We start from the raw sequence: 24,182 nt of genomic DNA on the forward strand, positions 1-24,182 counted from the left end.
GACCAGGTGCTGCACCACACCAGCACACCTACCGAAGCACCCATCCTCACCACACACCTCTCTGCTGTGCTGCTGTATTAAACTTAGTTGAACAAATCAGTCTTGCTGGGAGTAGAGAGAGCAGAGCAGTAATTCATCCATCTCCTCCCCACTGGAGGCATCTCAGAAGACTACTGTGTGTTCTACCTGAACTTATTATCCTTTCACTCCTGGGAGGCAACTTTCCAGTGGGCAGAACGCGTTTTCCCTTGTCACTCTCCAGCATCGCTTCTCGCCTCACCTGTGTTTTGCTAAGATAGAGGGTTTATTGTAAACTTATTAATTACTTCATTTCTCCTGCAAGGAGCCAAGAGAAAAATTTTCAGAGGCAGCCAGGATCTGCTATTGTGTTGGTGGAGGAGCTGAATGCAGCTGACGTCATGATTCATTTTCCCCATGACTGAGGAAGGCGACTCTCTGTGCCATGTCGCGCATATGAATCAGGCAGCATTCCCCTGGCACAGCATGCCTGGCAATTCATCTTCCACCAGGACTTCTTCAAGCAGAAAACACCAAACTTTTGCTCCTGCAGTTCCCTGCAAACTGTGTGGAGAGGAGGGCTGGGGAGATGGGGGTTGCACACTCCCCAGAGCTCATGTTTGTCCCTCCACCTCTGAACAGGTGGGTCCATAGCAGCTGTTTTCTGTGCCTGTAGAAACATCAAGTAGTCCTGCAGTGAATCCAGCAAGCATGGCCAACCCTGCAGCCACTGTGAGCATCTAAGCTAATCTTCTAGCCTGCTCCCTGCTCCCTTCTCTCCAAGCTTAGGGAGTATGTTCCATTGATATCAAGAGGAAATCAATATACACAGAAGTTCATAGCAAACTGCTTTGGCTTGTGGCAGCAGGGGTTGGAACTAGATGATCTCCATGTTCCCTTCTAACCCGAACCATTCCATGATTCTGTGAATGAGACTTGCCTGGAAAAAGAGAGATAATTATGTTGTCCCTTCTCAAAGCACTACTAGCATCAGACCATTGATAGAAGAATGGTTATCAACTTCTACATGTAGGAGAGCATGGCAAGGGCACAGTGTGTACCCCAAATAAAGGAGTCATACACCCAGTTTGGGAAGTGACACTTTATTTTTATGACAGAACTATATCCACTGTAACCCAAAATATTGGACTTCTGGGGCTGCTCCATCCTCCATGGAGGAGAGGAGGAGGGAGACTCTCTAAAAGAGGTACCCACAGGCTGGTGGCAGGCAGCAGGCTAAAACCAGCACCAGTGAGAAAACCCCAAATCACTCCCTTCCACAGCCCTGAGATAATCAAGAGTCCAGTCTCAGTGAGGAACTCAAAGCACGGCAGTGACATTTGAGCACACTACACAACACAGAGGTGTCAACATAGGTATATGCTCTTTAAATGGCCATTTATGCTTATGCTTGTCTGCTGAGTGATGGCAGACTCAGGTAACTGATATCTTGAAAATAATTTCAACCTTGATGAGTGATGAGCTGTTTGTAAGAGCAAGAGAACTTCCCTGGGTCCCTGTCCTCAGAGACCAAGCCCTTGACTCCCATTAGAAGAGGACAACCATGGGGCAGGAAGCACCAGCTTCATTCTGGCTCATCTGTTTGCTGGGATCCAGATTTAAGGGATCCCTTTGAGGAAAGATGTGCATGGCAATGCTGTGGCTTCTATCCCACTATAATCACAGAGATTCTGAGAGTCTTGGTGGTGATGAACACACTGCCCAATTTAAAGGCAGGGATTGGGTTCTTGGCACAGGAAAGCCCTAGGATGGAGCTAGACTTGCCCTCCCAGAAGAGGAAAATTATGCTTTTCAGAGGAATTGGTGAGATTTGTGAATCATCATGAAAAAAAGGGAAAGAAGGAGTACCCTGCAAAACAGAAGTAACCCAATACCACAAAGTAAGAGTGGGAGATGACAGTTTGTGCTCGCTACCTCAAGTGTCCTGCCCAGGAGAGCTCAGCCCTGGCCGGTGGCTGGCAGTGGGCTGCTAAGCAATGGTCTGGCGGCTGAAGAGCTCGAGGGTGAGGGCGCTGAGGAAGGCTGGGATGCTGTCCTGGTGGAGCAGGTGGAGTTCGATGAGCTCCCCGATGGTTCGTGAGAACTCAGTTTCCAGAAGCTGCATTTTTCCACCAGAGGAGCTGGAGGCCTAAGGGGAAAGAAGAACAAGCCCATTAATATCACAGGGTTTTAATTCACCCCTTGTGATTCATGATGCAGGGAAGAGCAAGCAGCATCACCCTGAAGTGAACCCTCCTTTGGCACGGATCTGCCTGTCATCAAGGACACAGTATCTGTTTGGCAGACGGTGTCACTGGGCTGTTACTGGGTCCTGCATTCCAACATCCCCAGGCAGGACCCATGTGTGACCTTCTCTGGTGACAAATGTGGCAATGGGGACATGAGAGGTTCACCCATCCTAGAAAGAGACTGTACTGCCAGTGCAGAACCAGGGTGCCCACATCAGGCTCACAGACACCACCACCCCCCAGGTCTCGGGTGGCAGGAGCTCTGCACAAGGTCTTTCTCTCCATGAAAACACTTATCGCTGAAATCATTCTGCTTCTGTAGGAGGAAGCAGACCTGTTCCTAATTAACACAACTCCTTCCCAATGAGTGCTGATCCACCCAGCATCCCTGAAGTGTTTAAATCAGCCTGGCAGCGCACAGCCAAAACCTTCAGAGGAATCATTCTGAGATGCTCTCATGAAAATAAGGAAATTCAACATGTGGGAAGACATTACAAATCTCCTGTAACATATAAAACAAGCAAAAAAAAAAAGCTAAATGCAAGAGCAATAAGGAACACTTGGAGCCTCTCCTGCCCCCAGAGGTACAAAAGCGGCTTGTTTATTAATAAACAGCAAAAATTTCACAGCACAAATGTTAATTTTTCCCCCTGCCATTTTCCTCTTCAAAATGCTCCTGTTCCTAATTGCTCCACAGCTCGGCTTCCTGTCAGTGGAGGTGGATGTGGGATGGAGGTGGGTGGGGGGTGGGATGGTGCAGGCAGTGCCAGGCATGGCCAGCATCCCCCTGGGATGTGTAGGAGCAGGGCAGTCCCACCCCAACCAAAGAATGCCCAGATCCCACGTGGAGGATTGACAAGTGAAGGGAAAACATGGCTTTACCTGCCAGGAGAGAAAGGAAGCAATAACCACTGAGAGCCCCAGGGAACCTGTTCCCTCCTGATTTCATGTTCTCAGGAGCCTGGACACATTTAATTATGAACTTTTCATGTTTGGGTTGCTTTGGATTTCAAGAAGCACAAGGCACTGAGGATGCTCCTGTCACCCTCAAGCCAGGCAGGGAACTGAAACAAGGTTTCCATGTGGAAAAGGAAATTAACTCTTTTTTAAATGCCCTTCATTTTGGTTGGGTTGTTTTGCAGCAAATCCAAAGGATGTGCAGTGCTTTGATCTGCCTCTTACTGGATTCACCTGATGCTTCCTGCTCTCCTGAGATGTCACTGGGCCAGATGAAAGAGCCCGAGAGGGGAGTGGACAGTGATTGCAGATGAAGGAGCCAGTTGGAGGCATCAGGAGGAACAAACATTCCCAACCCACGTACAGCCAGAGGGGCAATGTGAGGCTGTAGCAGAGCAAGGAGTGAGTACAGGGGCTGGGTGCTGTGGCAGCAGCACAGGATTTGTTTTGCAAATTCCCCTTGGATTCAGCTGATGGGAAGTGCTGGTTTCAGAGGAAGGTCCGAGTATTATGAACGCATCACCAAAGTCAGTGCTGAATTAAATTCATCCAAAATGGGAATTCAAGCACTGTATGAAATATACTGCCTCCTTTGCAGATTTAAAACACTCTTTGGGCACAGAATTAATTTTCGAAGAATTTACAAGCAAATCCATTAATTGGTTTACTAGTTTAATTAATTAAAGTATGTTCCTTAAGAAATTTAGCATCTAGTGCCAGACCATTTGCTTGTGTTTTATGACCTCAGAAACAGAGCAACATAAATGTTTTAAATTTCCTCTACTTTGAGCTCACTGGCGTTGCGGGTGAAGGCTACATTTGAATATTTCCCTTTTTTATGAGATTAATGGTAATTTCTCTCTCTTATTCTTAGCCAAAGTTTTCTCCTGCAGTAGAAGCAGAAGAATAATGTTCAGAGAAACTTGTGTGGACAAATATGTGCTTCTGAGGAGACTGCTATTTCCCACCAAGTTCGGTGGGACTGTGGTTTCTCTCAGCTGCCAAGGGAGGCACCATCCTCTCCCTCACCCCCATGGCCTCTGTCTCCTCAGGAACTCCAAAAAATCAAAGAAAACCTCAAAACTTTCAAACCCCAGACACTTCACTCAGGTTTCTTATGATTACTTCTGCAACAGGCAGAAGGCAAGAAGGCAGCTCTTGGAAAAAAGGCAATTCTTCCTCTGCCAGGAGATGTTTACATGTGAACTTACAGGATGGATGCACTTGCAGTGAGGTTCATTCAATCTCACACTGCTTTTAAAAAAATGGAGAAACTTTTTTCCCCCTGGGAGTGTTTTAAAATTGCTATCATTGTTACTTTTCTTATTATTTGTTTTTATTGCATTTTTTTTTTCTTCACCCATCTGTTCATAATGTAGTATAGACTGGGTTATATAGATAGATTTGCTGCTTTGGGTTCAACAGCAGGAGCACCTCTGCAGCCTGTGCTTTACAAATAAAGTGATTATACGAAATAATAGCAATATGTTCCCATTAATTCACAGGATTTCTTTTCAAACACCAGTCTGCATCCTGCCTTGTGCAGGCTGAGAGGGAATTGCTGCCGTGGGTGGCGTGGGAGCACACAGGGAATCACAGCAAAGCAGGGGAGGCACAGGGGTGTGCAGGAGCACCAAGGGGGAAGGCACAGGGGGGATGCCCTGCTGAATGAACACTGCAGGGTCTGCTTGTTTCACACCACTCGGGATTAATACATAACATGCCTGTGACTCCACATCTAAAAACTGGATTTATGAAAATATGAAGATGAAATTTCTTGTGGTTCAAAGCTGGAAGGGCACTCGAGTCCTCCTATTCATTGTTCATAGCTATGATTCCCTCCACTGATTTTTAATCGATTTTTTTTATATTAAAAAAGTCTCAACCCTCAAAAGCAAACTCCTGGACAATCCCTGCTAACAAGAAGTTGCAGGTGCCAGCACAAAACAACAATACACATGACACACTCCATGTAATGCAATCACCATTCACTCTGCTGATGCATTCCCAAAAATTCTAAGTTTTGATGAAGGCAAAATCACTCAAGTCCATGTATGAATAAAATGTGAAGTTGAGAGGAACAGAAACAAGTGCCACTGATCCATGGGGAGAGTCCATGAGTGGGAATGGGCCGAGAGAGACCAGAGCATGTTCAAACCCAGCCCTAACTACTCTGGCCCCAGTGTTACTGATGTCATTGCAATAGCGTGTTGTTGCTTTTAAAAAGAAGGGAGGAAAAAAAAGCATCAACATTCATAGTTAAACTGAATACACAGGATCACAGGAAAAGCTGAGCTTGTGAGTATCCCCACAGTCAAAGTATAGAAGAGTGAATGCAAGAGGACACTTTGGGGACCACCATCATGCTTCACTCCCCCTTTCCCCTCTGTGCTGAGTGAGCCAGCCAAGTGCAGCACTCCACTAGAGATGCAAATATTGCCCCCTCACCCTCAGTTTCCCTGAGCACAGAGCAGCCTGGGATGCTGAAGGTGAGCACTATGAAAATGCCATCTTTCAGGTCCTCGGTACATAGCCCTGTATTGGTTTCTTCTAATTCATAGAAAAAGTCTGTCTGGCTCACTAAACTACCGAGATTCAGGTCTATGTTATGTTTTATTCAGATCTCAAATACTTGCAAAAGGAAAGATTTCAGCTTTTGCTAAGCTCCGTTGCCAGTTCAGTCTGATTTAAGGCCTTTCGGGATCTTTTCTAGAAAAGCAAAGGAAATCAATCTTTGCCCTGTGCTACCACACACTCGGCTCTGCTGGGGGAAGACGCGACTCCAGTTATAGATCTGAAGGGTGACACTCTGTTTCTCTCCTTGCAGGCTGTGCTGCCCCACAGCAATCAGATCAGGCAGATTTCACTGTACTGTAAACCACAAGAAGACAGGTCTGTTTAGCACATGGCAACATAAACTTGGAGTAGCTGCTCCTGGATCTGCCTGGAGAAAGGAGCTGTTAGTACAACTGCTTTTCCAAGGGAGTCAAGATCAGCAGCTGCCTGCCAGAAGGAAACATCATAAATCTTCCTCTTAACCCTGGAAACTGGTAAATTATTCAAGGCTCTATAGTTTAGATAACATATAAAAATGTGTCAAATAACACCAGCATGGTAGAAAAGTGAGTTCTCAGCTCTACAGGGACTATCTCAGAAAGGAGCAGACAACACAGCGGATGTGGAAGAGCAACAGGCATTCCCAAACATCCCTGTTGGGGGATGGACCTGCAGTTGGATGGACCACAACAGAGGCTCTCTCAACTGTTGTCACTTCACTGTAACATATACAGAAATTTCGGACTGCACTGGTCCTGCTGGGATGGCTCTTTGCCCCCATGCTGCTGTTGCACACAAAGGCTTCCCTGAAAGCCATGACCTGGCATTTCCTTCTCCTCTTCTTCCACCAGCTGAGTTCCACCAGTTATGTTAAAAGTGTGCCAGTGTCTCCTTAAGTCATTTCCAAGCTAACATGGCTCAGAAGTGCACTCTGAACTAGATACACTCACTTTTTAGTGTCTTGTATGCCTCTTTTCTCTCTGATGTGTTTTGTAAGCTAAAAACAATGGATATCCCCACTCTGGCTCAACAAATACCATTTGCTATAATCGGGCATGCAGCGTGACTTGAATCACACACAAAGGATGCCTCTTGAAAAATACAGGTTGAGCATAAGACCCAGAGTCCTGTGGACCTTCAGACACTGGAATAAGACTGAAAAAAGGGTGGCTGCATGCCTTAAGGAGACAGCTGACATGGGGATGTGGTATCATGAGAAAGTATGGAGTGGAAATGCAGAAACAGTGAAAAGAAGGCTTCTACATTCAAAATAACTTCAGATTTCAACATGAAGTGAGGATATTCTACCATTGATTTCCATGCTGAGAAAGCACAACTGCCTTTGGGGATGCAATCCATGCAGGCCATGCGTTCCTGCATCTTCAAACACACACCTCCAGTGCCTGAGGTGGAGTTCCTGAATGGGTTTTGGCAAGCTGACAACAGGAATGGTGGAGCTTTGTGCCAGGCACAGCAGGCAAGACAGTTGTGTCTCAGCTGGGGAACAAAGGAGGTTCAAACACCTCCACAGTGCGAGGAAGGATGGAGTCTAGGACTCTGGCAGGGCTGCCAGAGCAGCTTTCCACCCCTTGGCATGGTGACAAGCATTTGCTTTGCAGATGCTGCTTGGCCATATTCTATGGTAGATGGTACTTTCCAAGGCTAAGATGTATTAGGGGTCAAAAGGAGCAAGTGAATCATTGCCTGGTGACATTTAGCCAGTGAATATATTGTGAAGGCCCCATCTCATCTGCTATGCTCCTTCCATAAATCACTGTCCATGCTGCATCCCCACAGACACCTCTCTGAGCAAACATGGCAAACAGCCCCGTGTGTGCTGAGGGAAGGGCCACCAGGGCTTCACATCCAACACTCCACACAGAGCTTCTCCCTGCTCTGTTCAGGCCCACAGGCTGCTGTGGCATTATGGGCCATGCTGTGGCCACATGCTCTGTGTCCCAGTTCTCACTGCCCTTTCCCTTCTCCTTGTGCTGTTCCCCACCCTACACTGAAGATTGTTGTGCCATCTGCTCCAGTGTGGGTTATGTACATGTCCCTACCATATGGACCCCTTCGGCAATTTGCCTTCATCATCTAAACTGCTTAGACCTCCTCTTCATTTGGGGCATTCACTCTCTCCTCCCAATGCCTTCACATGTCAGGAGAAGCCCTCAGGGTTGGCTGTTCCACCTCATCACCTCCTGAAACCTCTGCAGCCCTATTGCCACGTGTGCCACAAAGCCTTGGGCACACTGGTGGTCCTGACAGCTCCTCTCCTCCCTAACACCTTCCCCACAGCACCCACTGCCTCCCTCAGCACCCATTAATGCACATAAGCCATGCCACAGCCCAACAAACCTACTTGAAAATATCTTTTAAGAAGCTGCCGGCTCTGACCTTTAAATGAGAAAATCCTTTTGTTTCTGCCTCTTGCTTCAGATGCCGAGATTTTTCTAAATGTCAAAGGCCGCCTTGTCCACGTGCAGATGCTGAGGGGGGAAGCAGTGATGCCAAGAGGGCTGCCACCCTCTCCCTGGGTCTGCAGAGCTGATAAATCACCACTTCAGATTGCCCTGGACAGACACACACATATGGGACAGCCCACCACGCACAGCCAGCCAAAAAACTGAAGTGCCCAAAAAATACCCAGGGAAAACATGTGTGTGTGTGTGTGTGTGTGTGTGTGTGTGTGTGCGTGAGTGTGTGTGTGAGTGTGTGCGTGTGTGAGTGTGTGCGTGTGTGAGTGTGTGTGTGTGAGTGTGTGTGTGAGTGTGTGTGTGTGTGCGTGTGTGAGTGTGTGCGTGTGTGAGTGTGTGCGTGTGTGTGTGTGTGCGTGTGTGTGCGTGTGTGTGTGTGTGCGTGTGTGTGAGTGTGTGTGTGTGCGTGTGAGTGTGTGAGAGTGTGTGTGAGTGTGTGTGTGTGAGTGTGTGTGTGTGTGTGTGAGTGTGTGTGTGTGTGAGTGTGTGTGTGTGAGTGTGTGTGTGAGTGTGTGTGTGTGTGAGTGTGTGTGTGAGAGTGTGTGTGCGTGTGTGCGTGTGTGTGCACATGTGGAAAGTGCCTGTTGAAGTTATAACAACCCAAACACGAGGGTTTGAGATTTAATTGCTCAAACTTGGCTCTCCTGGGTGATGATATCATTATCAAAATCCCCCAATTGAGTTATGTCTCACCAATCAATCTTTCCTAAGCATCATGCACTGCTCAAATACCAGGTCCCCAGGTAGCCTCTAAATCACTTTAATTACAGGCCATTCATTTAAAATTAGAGAAATATTAAAAACAAAACAAAACAAAACAAACCTCCACAAGATGTGCTTACGACTGGAAATATTTATGAGGTTATTTAGCAAACTGTTTACTGGTTTCCTTCTTTTTTCATGGCAATTGGCATATTCCAGCTGGCCTGACATGATGCCTGTCCATGATGGTTCTTGCAGGATGTGCAGCTCTTAATCAGTCAAGTCACCTCCCTTTCACAAATGACCATTCCTTGTCTGCAGCCAAGTTTTCCCCCTTTAATAACCCAAAAGAGGAAGAGTACTTCTTTATAATAATTGCTTCTTGCTAAGACCTCTGACCTCTGTGTCACCAGCTTGGTATATAAAGTGAATTTATGAGGCAGAGAGGGATGGATGCCTGTAAAGGGCCTTCCAGGAAATGTAATGAAAAAGCTGCTTTTAGCTGCTGAGCAAAGAAAAGCAAACGTCTGGCAATGCCAAGAAGAAAATTGAAAGCTGGGATGGGATAAGTGAGAAACAGCCCTGCGTGCACTAAGATTTATAACAAACATTTCCTTTCTCTTTCTTATTATTCAACATTGAGATGAACCACAACCCCAGAATGTCTTTGGAACAAGGGGTCAGCTCGTATACTTCCATCTTAATCAGAAACATGACCCAGGCACTATTACACGAGTGACAGCAGCGATGGGGTCCTGGATGCTGCATCAGCTCAGCAGCACAGGAAGACTGAGCAGGGTGCACTGCACAGCACAGAACTTCCCCTAGAGCTCCATGTTTTGATCTATGTGAGCTCTCCTGAAACTCATGTGAAAAAAGAAACTTAAAACAGAGCAGGGACATGCGCTGAAGGGCTGCACCCCTCTCCATGGGGAAAGCTGCTGGTGTTAATCCTGGGGGACAGTGCTCTGCACAGCAGAGGGCAAGTCAGCATCTTCTTTCAAAAGGTTTCTCCTACAGGTTAATGTCCTTTAGACTGTCAAATGTGATGCCACAAAAATAAGATCAAAGGCTTTAAAATAAGGGAGGCATATTTTTTGATTCATACTATTACTATTTTATATCTGAATATTCCTATAGAGCTTTTCATCCTCGAAGACAGGTCTTTGAACTGCTGTGATTTCACCTATCACTGAGGAACAACCCCCAGGGTAAAATGTGACAGCTATTATCAGGGTGCATTAATGTTATTGAACAGTTCAGGACAGACAGAGACAAATATATCCAATTTAAATCATAGTTTTGAAGAACTACTGCTCAGTGTGGATTAATATCCATACATTTTCTGAAAGTGCTTTGAGAATTTTAGAGAACAAGTGCTGAAACTAAAATTCTCTTTCTCATCTGTAGGACGCATTCAGCCTCCTATCATTATTATGCTGCAAATTGAACATCACTACTGTCAAAGAGGGAAGATGGTAATGTAAAGGATTCACCTGTAGCATCTACTTTTGCATCCACAGATGCTGATGGGATCTCCAGACCAAGGAGAGTCACCCTGTGGAGATTTGCTGAGACAATACCTAGAAATGGTTCTGTTGAATACAGGGCTGGTGAGAGTAAATTACAGCAGACTACTCAGATCACAGAGAAAGGAAAATCACATGGGATGTCACTCTAAACTAATACTGGCAGCCAGCTGTAGTCAGAGCTCGAGGTCATAAATTATAAGTTTTTAACAGACCTCAGGTCTGCTAAATAGTGTTCACCAGCCAAATATGCTTGTAAACATCAACCATTAAGGAGTATAGATGGCAGCAAGGCACAGGGCTTGCAGAATCTTTCCAACCTCATTCCATATAAAAATCCAAACTATGAAACGAAACCTTTAAAGCCAATACCTCCATAAAAGGCTCAGGATCTTTACAAAGCAATGTCTTTCCTTGACACACAGCCGTGCTGATCCCCCAGCCATAGCTATCTCTGACCTACAACAAAGCCCTTTGGAAAGAGCAGCCAAATGCACGTTATCCCAACTGCTGTCACACCACATGTGGCAGAGCTGGACTGCTCCAGCACCCAGGCTGCAGCTTTCCAGCCATCTGCGAGGTGCCCGTATTGGACTGGTCAAGCTGCAGAGTGAGTGGTTAACAAGCATTAACAACATCTAGCCCATGTGTTCTGTCTAGTAAAATGCCAACCCATCTGTCTGTAACATCAGTGACTCTGTAGAAGCCATATGCAGAAGAGACATAAATTAGGGAGAGGAAAATCTCCCGTTACTTTCTCTGCAATGACTCTGCAGTTGTCTCCAGCAATGTGAGGAATTGGGTGTTTTTTAAGTTCTGTTTTCTCAGCCAAATCATAGTCTCATGTAGCTCTCCAGCCCTGCCATCCAGAGGCAGTTTCTGGTCTGTGCCTGGCCCTGGTGAACATGGTGGCTTGGTACAAAGGGAAAAATAGGTGCAACCCGAACCAGGTCCCATACACCTCCCCAAGGAAAGCCAGAAGAAAAGAGACAACTTGAGGGAGATACCAGACTGTCAAGCGAACCCAGCACAAAAGAACCCCTCAGTTAGACAGAGAGCTCATTAACCAGCCAAGCTGCTTATCACATTCCTCTCCATCTTCCTTGCTGGAAGCTCTCCGAGCTGGAAGGAATGGAGGAGCAGTACACCAGGAACATGGAGTTTCTGGAATATGAGAAGGAAGCACCTATGGGAGAAATGCAAAAAAAAATCATCTGTGTGGGCTGTATTTAAGATGGCCTGGTTCCCAAAGCAGGGAGATACTCCACTTGTGAACTGCAGCCGTGAGCATGTCTGTAAGAGAACATGAGCAGCAAAGTTTGCCAAACCCTGCACTGATGAGAGACGCCTGGAACCACAGAGAATTTTCATGGCAATTTTTGCAAGCTGTGGTATTGCCTGGGAGAAGGACATCCACTCCCCAGAGCAAACCACTACTCACCAACAGGCAGAGCTTGCTGGAGCCTTCACTGCTCACTGAGACACACCAAGTATATGCTGTTTCTCTGCTTGGCTGTTCCTGCATCATAATCCTACCCAGGAGCCTCTGCTTTTCTGTCTCTGGGTTAGAGCAAATCAGCAGGATACCCCAAGACTCATCTCAGCTGAAGTGCCTGCACATGACACGGAGTGAAAATAGGCCAGACAGTCTTCTGGGCTTACCAGCTGCTAAGTGGAAATGAACACTCTCCTTTGGAGCTGGGCATCTCATCTTGCATGAGGTGGAGGGGGAGTGGCCGAGGCTGGGAATGGTTAAATGGGCAGATGACATTTGCCTATGAGGCACATCTCACTGGAGCAACTGCTTGCCTGCAACACTGCAAACGCATCTCACTGGAGCAACTGCTTCCCTGCAACACTGCAAACACATCTCACTGGAACAAATGCCTCGCTGCAACACTGCAAACACATCTCACTGGAGCAAATGTCTCCCTGCAACACTGCAAACACATCTCACTGGAGCAAATGTCTCCCTGCAACACTGCAAACACATCTCACTGGAGCAAATGCCTCCCTGCAACACTGGACACTATTGTGTGATGAATACATTTATTCTTACTAATCTTTTTGGTATCCTTCTGGAAGTCTTGTCATAAGTGGGGTGGATGGAAGGCTAAAGAACTGAACAAGACTCTGTGACTAATAATGGCTCAAGAGACTGTAAGTGATCAGCTTAATGGCAAGCAGACAATTAGACCTTAGCTATGTGGCTGAAGGATGGGACAGTATATGGAGCATGCCTGTTCCTGGCTCATTGAGTTTGCAAGGGTTGTGGGGGAAGGAGTAACAGATGGACCTGATGGCAGATTACAGCTGAAATTCTCACCATGTTTATTCATTACCTTCTTCTAGCTCTTGTTTGTCATAGTCTGGCACCCCAGGCTAAACTGCAGGTTTAAGCCTTACATCAAGGAAACTGGTGACACATATTAGTCACCTCTGCTCAGAGCCAGCACTCTGCACCACAGTCAGCACTACAGAGACCAAAGGCACTGCTCATCTAAGAGCAAGAACTGGTCAATAATTACCTCTTCCTACGGGACTGTGAGACTTGCTTATAGTTATGATCTACCAAAGTGGAATTTAAGTGCTGGCTTTGAGAATAACATTAGTTGCTGTTTGCAACATCAATAACCAAATGTCACAATGTTAGTGTGAGTTGAGGAAGGCGCTTTTACTGCTCTTGCTTTTTTGCTGGCTCACATTTTCTTCGTTTTTCTTCATTTGAAATCGCTGTCATCAGCACGACTGTCAGCAGGACCAAAGTAAGCATGAGTTGTCACTACTCAGAAAGCCAAAGAAGAAAGTTGATTCTGAACAAGCAAAATGATTTTCTGGTGTCCTCAAAACCAAGTTTTAACCCTTAACACCTCACAACACCCCTGTGGGGACGCACATTTCTCAGACTGCATCTATAGCCATAAGTCAAAGTCAATAGTGGGAGGAAGATGTTATTATTTTTAAAATTCCACTTTCTCAACTTCAAGACTTCTGAGTTTGTGGAGCTGATGGTTACCAGTAATCCTATTTGTGGTGTTACTCAACCAGATTTGTCATCCATAGGCAGGAAAGCCTGAAGACCAAGACAGTAAGCACATCAGTCAAATGGCCTGTGCAGGTTGGGCATATTCAGCTTTCTTGAAATGGGCTTTTAATGGTAAAACCTGATGTGAAACACAGAGGTAGAGGACTCCTCTATCCTTGAGCAGGTCTGATCTCACCATAATAAGAAAGTCCACAGCTAAAGAGACAGAGGTTGCAGCTAAAGAATTAATAAATAGGAAGATTTCAGTATTCAGTGAAAAAGTAGAAGAAATTCTACTGTATCCCTTGAGGGGACACTCAGACCTTTGGGCTATGACGCATTTGCTGAAAGCTTCTGCTGTTGCCGCCTGTGCTGTCATTTGGCACTAACCTCCTGAAGAACATGGTGAGACAGCACTGCTGGTTCTCATGTCTGGATGAACATGCTCCTCTCCCCGAAGGGAAAAGAAGAGGTTTTCTGTTTAGTGAATGCACCATGTTCCAGCAACCTCCGAGGAATGTGCCTCGGGCCCTGGGCCTCCCCATCTGACACACATCTGACTGGTTGTCTCTTCCTGCTGGTGTTCTCCCACTGATGTGCTGCCATCCGCCAGTCAGCTCCTTGTGCTGCTGGAAGTGCAGGGGGGAAAAGATTTATGCAGACACCATGTATGCAATTATGAAAACAGAAGACAAGACACCCGGATATCACACAAATTGATGCATTTTTGCTGGCAGGCTTTTTGCATGATCCAGTAACAGCTGTCATGCTCCAGTTTCTCTCATCTGAGCTCTGCTACCATTTCAGCATCCTTCCACATCCTTGAAGAGGGCCTCCTTCCCTTCCCTAATACAGCTTGCTCCAGATGCCACAGCAAAGCAGGCAGTAGCATGGGATGCAAAGGGGGGACAGCATGACTGGTTTTCATAGCACCACTAAAATGTGATGTTCACTTCTTTAGGCAAGATGCTGCTCATTAGCAATGACCTCCAGGCATGCAAGCTGCTCAACCAGCAATTTCTCCCACTCTGGAGCTCTTTAAAATTTGCCCTTTCCCTGTGCCAAGTCTTTCAGCAAGCCTCCCTAAAGCCCAGTGGCAACCTGCAGACATACACAGACACTGCCCAGTGCCTTCTGGAGAAAGGCAGTGATGGGGAGCTGGTTTTGGAGCTTGGGCTTCATATCTTGCCTCTCCACTCTGCATAGCATTTAGGGAAGGAAAGGACATGCCTACAAGTTTCCCTGCCAAGTCAGCTCCTGCTGTGAACTCTGCAGCCTGGGAGCCTGTTAGTGCCCACATCCTCCTGGTTTTCAGCACGCCATGCTATGTTTGTTTTCGTAAACAGATTTAACCTTTCTAAAATTAGCAACAGAAGAGAACTTCTTTTGGCAGAAAACCAGGTTTAGAAAGATGGAAGAATATAACATTTTCCAAACATTTGAAAACTGCAGACTAAAGATATGTGTTAGTCTCTGCAGTGCATGCTGGTTTTATTCATTATTCTGAATGTTAATACATTAATAGATCCTCTCCTGATTAACGGCTGCACTAGGCTCTCTTTCTAGGAACACATATGGTTCCTTCTTGCCACAATATTGGAATAGAGAGCCAAAATATTTAAACAGTGACACCAATAAAAGATTTTATCACCCCTATCCTGATGTAAATAACTAAGGCTGGAGCCAGCCCTCAGCTCTAAATGCTTCTTATCTTTCAGAAACTTCTTAATTAAATCTGAACATACTGGCTGAGGCCTATCTGAAATAACTGGGCTGTCTGTGGCTATGATGCTGCAGCAAGAAAGGCACTGTCCAACATCCACTCACCCTCAGGATGCTCTGGGTCTGGCTGAAAGCAGCAGATACTAGTTGGTCATGTAATGAAACAGGGCTTTTAGAGCCAGGTGTGTGTGTGCATGGGCTGGTTCTACCTGTGGATCCAGGATGCTGCATGCAAAGAGTGGGAGCACGTTCCTTCTTCCCTCAAGGTTAAAGTACTGCCCTGAATCAAGATGACTTTCAGGGGACTCCAAAGGCTTATCTTCCAGATGTCTGCTCTCAATAGCATTCATCCCACCTGCTGAAGGACAGGGGAATTACCCACCACACAGCCCAGAGGGTATGGTAAAAACTCTGGTAGCGTATATCAGTGTTGTTTTAAATTGTAGGTCAATTGCCAGTACAGAATTGCCTAAAAGATCTGTTCCTCCCTCATTTTTCCCATGTTGTGCCATTACCTTTCCTCTCTGCCATAGGTTCTATACTAATCCTACCTGTCTAATGCCATCAGCTGCTAAAATAAACAGCAGTTCCCACTTGGTGCTGCTTGCCATGCAGCTGATCAGCCCTGTCACTGGCTAAAAGTGACACAAACTGACTGCAAGCAAACCCCTGCAATTTAAGAGAAACCTTTTTACATTTCAAGGAGCAAGGGTACGGCTCAGGTTTGTACTCCAGAAAACATTTATCCCTACAGAACTGAAACATGGTGTGAAAATAAAAGCTTTCAAAATGTGCTTTCACACATTCCCCAGCACGCCCAGAGGTGTTCCTGCCATGACCCACCTAACAATGCTCTTGAGAATTGTTTTCACAAGCAAAAAATACAAACAAAACAGCAAAAGAGACAAGAAGTATTTCCTCAAGTGCTTCAAATCTAGGCTATTTGTGCTCTAAATACGTCATAGAAACAGCATTAATATATAGTCAGATGTTACAGACGGCCAGAAGACCTCAGCAAACACTGAACTGCAACACAGAGCAGGACCTGACTAAGGTGCTGGGATTATTTTAGATCCCTGACCTCTGCCCTGCTCAACCAGCCTGTGTTTTACAAGTCAGTTGCATTTATTTCTGTATATTTAGATGTACACGGGATACTTGCATTCTTTGTTCTGTTAAAACCAGACAGAAGGCAGAAGATGCAGATGAGAAAACAAGTGGATGAGGTCCCTTGGAGGTTTCATGGACAAAGATGTTTAAATGAAGTAATATAAAACCAGAAAGAATCTTACAAACAAAGTGCTTCTAAGCATCTCATTTCACTCACTTGCTTTCAACTACATTTGAAAAAAACCTCAGAGGGAACCAAACCACTTTAGCTGCTGCTTCCTTATTCCTGATGTCCTCTGGAGAACATCACCAACCCTTTTTTCTACCAGTTACGCACCAAAATTTCCAGAACAAGTAATTCTACAGCAGCGAGGAGAATTAAAAACATCATCTAGTCATTGTTTGTCACACCTCTGAAGAGTTGCACTACCTGAGATTGAGAGACAAGAAACGGGCTTCCTACACCAAGGCAACACAGAACCACACAGTGCTCAAGTCCCATCTGCCTCCTTTGCTGCAGAAACCAGAGCTTTCCCAAAATACAGGGCTGAAGGGAATGTGCAAGATGTGGGATTAATTTTGCAATAAATCAATCCTGAACTCAGTGTAACGGTGCGGAAAGGGGGTGTCCAAATAAAGCCAGCAGTGATGCCAAGGCACCTGCAGCATCCCGTGCCTGCTGTGGGCACAATCCCAGAGGGCTCAGCCTGCCTGGAGAAGGGCCCTCCAGTGTGCTCAGGGCTGTTCCAGCCCAACAACCGACCCATTCATCCTAATGACTGCTCCATTCAGGACGAGCTGACACATCCTTCCCACAACAGAACCCTGCAAATGACTTTATTTAACCAGGAAAACAGATTTGTGTTGTTTCTGAAGACAAATGAACCTAGTTTTGGCTGCAGAGGGCCGAGCTGGGTTCCTCTCCGTGCCAATAAAAGCATGGGGATTGCGGAGGAGACTTAAGAGACTGTGTTTGCTTTCAGTCTCCCATGGATCATCACTGGAAAAAAAGGCTCACACAGCACAACAGATTGGGCTGTAACTGTAAAGGAGTTCAACACTTTTGAGGCTGTTCCTCTCAAGTTCTCAATGAATTATTTTGAATTTAGTTAGACTTCCCACGGTCTACTTGTTTGCAGCGAGAGTGGGGAATTTTGAGGAGGGGATGGCAAAGCAGAACATTTCATAGAATCTTAGAACAATTCGGGTTGGAAGGGACCTTAAAGATCATCTAGTTCTGACCCCGCTGCCACAGGCATTGATGCTGCCCACTAGATCAGGCTGGTCAAGGAAGATGCTATTCTTTATTATTTTGTCACTTTTCAGCACATATACGACCCCCTGTGTGGTTGAGCTCTGCCCAAAGATGCACATATGAGTGTTCTGTGATGGAGGTTCCTGCCTGTGTGCTCCAGACAAAATGGGAATGCAAAAACAGGTCCCCAGAGAATCAACAAAAAGTTCCCAGGGTCACAAAGCAGGTTGGCAGCGGAGCCAGGAACCACGTACAGCTCCTGCCAGTGCCCCCAAAACACCCAGGCTGTGGGGCCTCTCCACTCCCACACAGCCAGGAAACCTCTGTGCTCTAGTGCAAAGGCAGATGCAATGACATGGATTTATCCTTAAGCAGCTATGCAGGGACACACAATTCTTTACTTTTTATTGCACAGTTATTTAACCTTAATGCTCCACTGACATTATTGTTTGTATGGAATTTTATGTATGTGTCTATGGACAAATTTGCAAAGTATAAATAGCGTAGATCAGAGGTGACCTTTAAGTTTGTGCATGTGGAGATTCCTACAGCGTGAGGGCTAGCTAGGAGGCTGAAGTCATTTAGATATGTTCTCATTTAAAGTTACTTATGAATTATTTGTAAGCTATTTTCTCACTTATTTTGTTATAATACTCCCACATACTCACCAATCAGTAAAAATAGCTTACCAGTGAATGCATGTTTCGGAAGTCTGTTTGCCTATTTTTCTTTTGTGCCACAGCTGCTGTTGCCATGCTGTCGTTGCTATGTTTTCCTTTTTCTTTCTTTTTCTTAAGAAGGCAAAAAAAAATTCTATTCCCTAAACATGCTAGACTCAGTTCGTGGAACAAAATACCTGAGGTAGAGCATAGAGAAATAGAACATAATGCAGATGGAAGAGCATAGGCTATGTGTAGAACAAAGTCCTCTTGACACTAATATACACATTGTTCTCCAAAAGAGTTAATGAAACTAAAAATAATATTTAGATCAGGTAAGGATCACTAAAAAAGAGTATTAATATAGCTTAGAAAGGGGTCAGGGAAAGGTAAAACTCCATGCTGAACTACAGGTTGATAAAGAGGTAGGGGGAAAAAGGATTAAAAATAATCCAACTCTGATCTAGAAGACAAGACAATGAAGTTGCTCAATAAGCTTCTTAAAGCTTGAAAGCTCAAATTTGGCTCCGTGGAACAGCCCTGAGAAATACACCTGCTCATTCCAAAGGCCACAAGTCCAAGGGGACAATTTGGTTCTGGGTTGTGGGTCCTACGTTGCTGCCTTCTGTCTCTAGTCCATATATGAAAAGCAGTCAGAGTTTGCCACACTGGGGTTGGGGCTCAGCAATTAAAATTCTGAAAAGGCGTTTTGGGTTGTCCATTCCTCCTTTGTCTCTCATCTCCAGAGGAACTTGGATGATCCTTCAATCCTCAGTTCCCTGTCAATCTGCATGGAGGTCCACGAAGAAAAGTAGCAATATGATGACAAGAATCGATAGGTTCAGCCCAATGACTGATGATTTAGACCACAGAAAGACAAAACTGTGAGATGGCAAAATGACTTGGGTGGGTCAGGAGTGAACTGTGAGTGACCAGGAGGACCTGTGAAATTTGGGTCACTGGGCAATGCTACTGCAGAAGGAATTCAGTACTGTCAAGGGAAATGTAGTGCATGTTGTTCTGCCAATTTAAAGGACTCTTAACATGCTGATGGGTTGGAAATGATGCAACCTCTCAGAAAAAAAAAAAAGCCAAGTGCCACTCTGGCCACCTTCAAGACAACTTCTCCATGTACAATGTCACTCAAAACATCAAGATGTCAACATAAAATGTGTTTAAAAATAAGGCTGGGAGTGCCATGTCATGATTTTATACAAGTTGAGAGCATGTCCTCTTCTCCTGAGCAGTGAGTCAGCCTTGGTGAATTCAATACAACATGAGGGCAAAAGACAAATTAGGTTTCCCTTGTTTGAAGCATGTGCTTATGCAACCTGACTCTTTCTTGTGAAGATCTCAATCACTGACTGCAGCCCTGGGTCACCAGGAGAAACATTAAAGGCTGGAAGAATTTACTGCAGAATTAAAAAGGGTAACAGTGGACAGAGATGGGCAATGTGGTGAATGCTGAGTCAGATGCTACACTAGAAAAGAGACTTCCAGTATTTCAGGTACTCTTCAGCTCTTACTCTCCTCGACTGAGGTGGGTGAGAGTTACAAAGCACAGCTGGATTGAAGATACTCTTTTCTCTTTATGGCATTTGGTTCATTAGTTGCCACTTTTCTGCATAGAAAACCATGTTTCCACAGGTCAAAAACCCTCCAAGTCCTGACCTGTGTGGGGCACAGATACTCCTCTTGACTATGAGCTTAAAGCACAGGTCCATCAAGACCAGTTCTGCCACTCACTATATTAATCACTCCTGCCCTTACCCTTATCCTGTCAGTCCCAGACTTTGGGATCTGACAAAGACCCCTTTCCAAGAGGACTTCCACTTCCAGCCAAGCCAAAGAAATCATACAGAGCTGTGTAGTCCCATGATTAAGAGTTGTGAGTCAGGAGCTTCCAAGTTTATTCCTCACTTTAGGTCCCAGCATGAACTACACAAGCAACATCATTTCTCTGCATCTCAATATCCTCACTCTCCACTAGAACTAATAACAACTCCTCCACCAAGCAGGCATGCTGTGAGAATCAATTGGTATTTGTAAAGGCCTTTGAGAAATGTAAGGCACAGTCTGTATGTGAAAATTATTGATATGATTCATTACCAGGCATTCATACTCTATTTATACAACCCCCAGTCTATTACTAAATATATTGTCCATTTGAATATTGAAATCACTGCTACTAGTAATTTCTGCTAATGCTACACTGGTCTTTCAGAGGTAGCTTTTTTGACTTGAATGGAAGAATTGTGGAAGCAGTGAAAAGGGGAACAAATGCCAGCAAAGGAATTAAAAAAGGACAACAGCTCTGTGCAGGCTTCATAGAAAACAATAAAAAATCCATTTAACAAATAACTTTGTGCTAACACTTATCTGATTCCTCTTCCCATGCTCTTTTTTCTGAACTGAATTTGTATGAAAATCTGATCTCCATTAGTGAAGCATTAGGCCTCATCTGTGAGATGAAAATGAGCAACCCTGAGTGTATTGTGTCTCTCCAGAGAGACTACTTGCTCCTCACACACTGGCTCAAGTAATGCCTGAGTCCCTCTTTGTGACCAACCTTTTTAGAGAGCAAGGATGCTCCATCCAAACCAACATCCTCTGACCCCTCCATCACCAGCTCCAGCTTTCCCCTGCCTTTTACTTTGCTGTGCTACTGAAAGCAGCAAAATCTGGGACTACTCAAAAGAGTTTCTGAGAAGAGGGAGCATATGTCTATACATTATATATTTATTCACACACTGAGACATGTTCTCACTCCCAAGACACACACGGTATGTTCCGACTTTCTCACTCCAGCATGTTTTGCAAATCTCTTCTCCACCCCCTCTATTCCCTTGTTTCACTTTATCAGTATCTTGTTTAAGGGAAATGCTGCTTACTGTAAACTGGAAATGTTAACATCAGGTCAACAGACTATTTATTACAAGCAGCTGTGGGAGAGGGAGTGATGGGGCACAGCTATTTTCCTGTCTCAGCTTCTTTTCCTTCCAGTTGGAATATTTCCTTGCTGTGATCTTTCTATTCGCTCTTGGTGCTGACAAAATGTTGCCAATATCTGTGGTGTGAGAAGTCAAGGACGATCAATATTTTGCTTGAATCAAATACAATGATTTTTTTTGTTGTTTTGTTTTCAAAACTCAACATTTTGCAATTAAACATCTCAAGACATGGGGAAAGTTGAGGTGAAGGTTCTTTTCTGAAAGGCAGGAGGGAGCATCACAGAGGTAGAAACCAGAGCAAACCAGCAGCAAAGCCAATAGAAATATGCTGCGTTGTTTCTTCTTCTTCTTAATACATTTTTTACAAGAAGTGAGATCTTTGATTACATTTTTGATTACGGAAGACAGGCATTGCCCTGCCCAATGCACAGTTAGAGGGAAAGGAGCCTTTCATGTTCATAGATATCAAACATCAAAACAGCCATTCCCAGCTCTTAAAAGGATCAGACAAAACCGCAGCTCAAACTGTGCCAGGGACTTTGGTGCAGGCAGGTTCCTGGTGGAAGGGAGCTATAAGAAATCACATGGATGCTGACACTCCTTTTGAGTGTTGAGAGAAATATGGGAAATTTCTTCCAGAAAAATCCAGAATAATTGTAAGGGTGTTTCAGAGCAGACTGAGAGCCATGACAGCCAGGCTGCAAGGAGAGCTGCCAAAAAGGAGCTCCCAGTTGTAAAGAATGAGTAGGTGCTCTATCAGAGTGTCCTGGTAGGACAGCTCAGTGGGAAAAGCAGCAAGCAGAGCACAAACAATAGCAGGACTGTGAATATGAATTTCATCTCTCCTTCCTGAAGACTCATGGGCTTACTGGAACTCCCAAACATGCTGATGCCCAGTTGCCGGACAAGCGCACTGACAACCAGCTCCACCATGCAATGCAACTGGTCTCCATCCTCAGAGCTGCAGAGAGCCCCACGTGGCCTCCCTATTTTAGAGGTCACCTTGACTTGCTGAAAACCTACAATGGTTGAACAGCACAAACAAGAGATTAGAGTTCTGATCTTGCATGACTCCAGTTGAATACTAACAATGGAAACACGATGTCCTGGCTCATCCCTCACCATTACTGCAACGACCCTTCATTTGGCTGTGGGAGCTGCAAAATCTCAAAGGCTGAAATGAGACAGGATAGCAAATCAACTCATGAATTCCTTCAGAATCCAGTTCAGCCTGGACTCAAGCACCTTGTCCTGCCACAGCTTGCCATCACACATTGCAGAAGTAAAAACTCAAACCCTTGACAATTTTTCAAGGTCCAAAGCAGGGTTTGTCAAGGTTGGTGGCAAACATGATGCCCATTTTCCCCCAATTTGGCTCAGCTGTGCAAACAGATGTCCCAAAAGCATCAGCTGCACCTGAAACTAGCTTGGATGCTAATTCAGACGCAAACCTTCTCCATGGGTCCTCAGTACTGAATACTGACCCTCAACCATTAAAAGGACTTGCTGGTGCAGAAGCAGTCCTGTCTCACTGCACACAGTCTGGCCTGCAGCCTGTTTCTAATCTTTCTTTACAGAGGAGTGTCCTTCAAAGCCTTGCAGCACCACCACATCTCTACCATCACCTTCCATGCTCCCTCTAAGTCAGGATATCACACAGAGACAGTGTTGGGACTGCACAGCCTCCGACACCAGGAGACCATCCAGTCCAGCCTGTCTGTGCCTGTGGTCTCCATCTCTGGCTGGCCCAAAGATCTGGCAACAGTGATCCAACTGGCATGAAGCCGACTCCGTGCTCAGACCGGTAACAAACACATTGCAATGGACACTTGTTCTTCCTACCAGGACTGCCACAGCTGCTGCAGATTTTTATCCTGTTTTTCCCTTCTAATACAGCACTAATGTCAGACTAAGGGAGTCTCGAGATTCCCACAACTCACCTTCAACAGTACATTGACACCCAGCCCTACATCTACATTAAGGATGAGCACAGCCATCACTCAAACAGCCGAATGCCTGGGTCAGGTAAGTGTTTGGATGACAAACAGCTTGCTCCAGCTCAGGATGGACATTGCAGAGGTGCTGCTGGCAGCAAGATCTGCTGGAAAATTCAACCCCATATTCCACTGAAGTGCCATATCTATCCAGGAGATGAATAGCCCTTATTTCCTTCTGCACACGTGGCTGCTGCTGATACACACCAGCAGTGGCTGTGAACACCTCTTGTGCTGTTCTGACCGGCCAGGTCACAGCCAGGATTCTTAGCTAGTGGGATCCCAGCCTCTCTTCCAGAAGGTGTAAATCACAGCTGCACTCCTCAGCTGGATCAGCTCACAGCAGCTTGTCCACTTAGCAAGGAGGCAGGTGAGAACACGCTGTACTCCAGCACTGCACCGTTTCAGCTTGTCATTAAACAGCAGATATGCTGCCATTGATTTCAGTTAGATTCTTGTTTCCAGCAAACTCTCTAGAAACACTTATCCCAAAGCCTGAAGTGCTCCTGAATGCACACTCTCCTTGTTTTCTACTGTTTATTGATGCACTTAGTATCTCTCAGTGTGGGAGACTGACTGGAGGAATGCTGCAATCCGACTTCCCCCCCAGCATCACCAATGGGATCAGAGCAGCAGTGGGAGCACAGCTATTCTGTTGCTCTTGTAGCTTTTTCCTCTGTGAGACATGGTCCTCTGATGGTGTTTGAGGCTTTGATTTCACTGCCGGCACTGATTTGATGACACCACCAATTGTTATTTTTTAATCTCCACCAGACAACAGTGAGCTGCTGAAGCTCAAGCAGAGCCCCATGCAGTGATTAGCTGCATGGTGGAAGAAAAGTAAGATTGCCCCAACATTTCGGCATGAATACCAATGAGGTAGATAATTTTCTAGGAATGCTTTACTGTAAAGCAGCCTTTAGAAAAATCCCAGGGATATTTGGTCCCCTGGATGATAAGAACCTACAAAACAGTTTT

General features: G+C 45.4%; 1 protein-coding gene across 5 annotated transcripts in view; it reads right to left on the reverse strand.

Annotated features, from left to right (window-relative positions):
* Positions 1 to 1,111: 1,111 nt before the first annotated feature.
* Positions 1,112 to 24,182, reverse strand: part of MAD1L1 (mitotic arrest deficient 1 like 1) — a 356,012-nt gene continuing 332,941 nt past the window's right edge. For all 5 annotated transcript variants that reach the window (XM_071570868.1, XM_071570869.1, XM_071570870.1 and 2 more), the window contains one exon: positions 1,112 to 2,167. In XM_071570868.1, coding sequence (XP_071426969.1) covers positions 2,009 to 2,167 — 159 coding nt within the window. In that variant the 3' untranslated portion in view covers positions 1,112 to 2,008. The remainder of the gene's footprint in view (positions 2,168 to 24,182) is intronic.

This window comes from Pithys albifrons, chromosome 16 (genome assembly GCF_047495875.1).
Source record: "Pithys albifrons albifrons isolate INPA30051 chromosome 16, PitAlb_v1, whole genome shotgun sequence".
In the NCBI taxonomy this organism is placed as follows: Eukaryota; Metazoa; Chordata; class Aves; order Passeriformes; family Thamnophilidae; genus Pithys; species Pithys albifrons.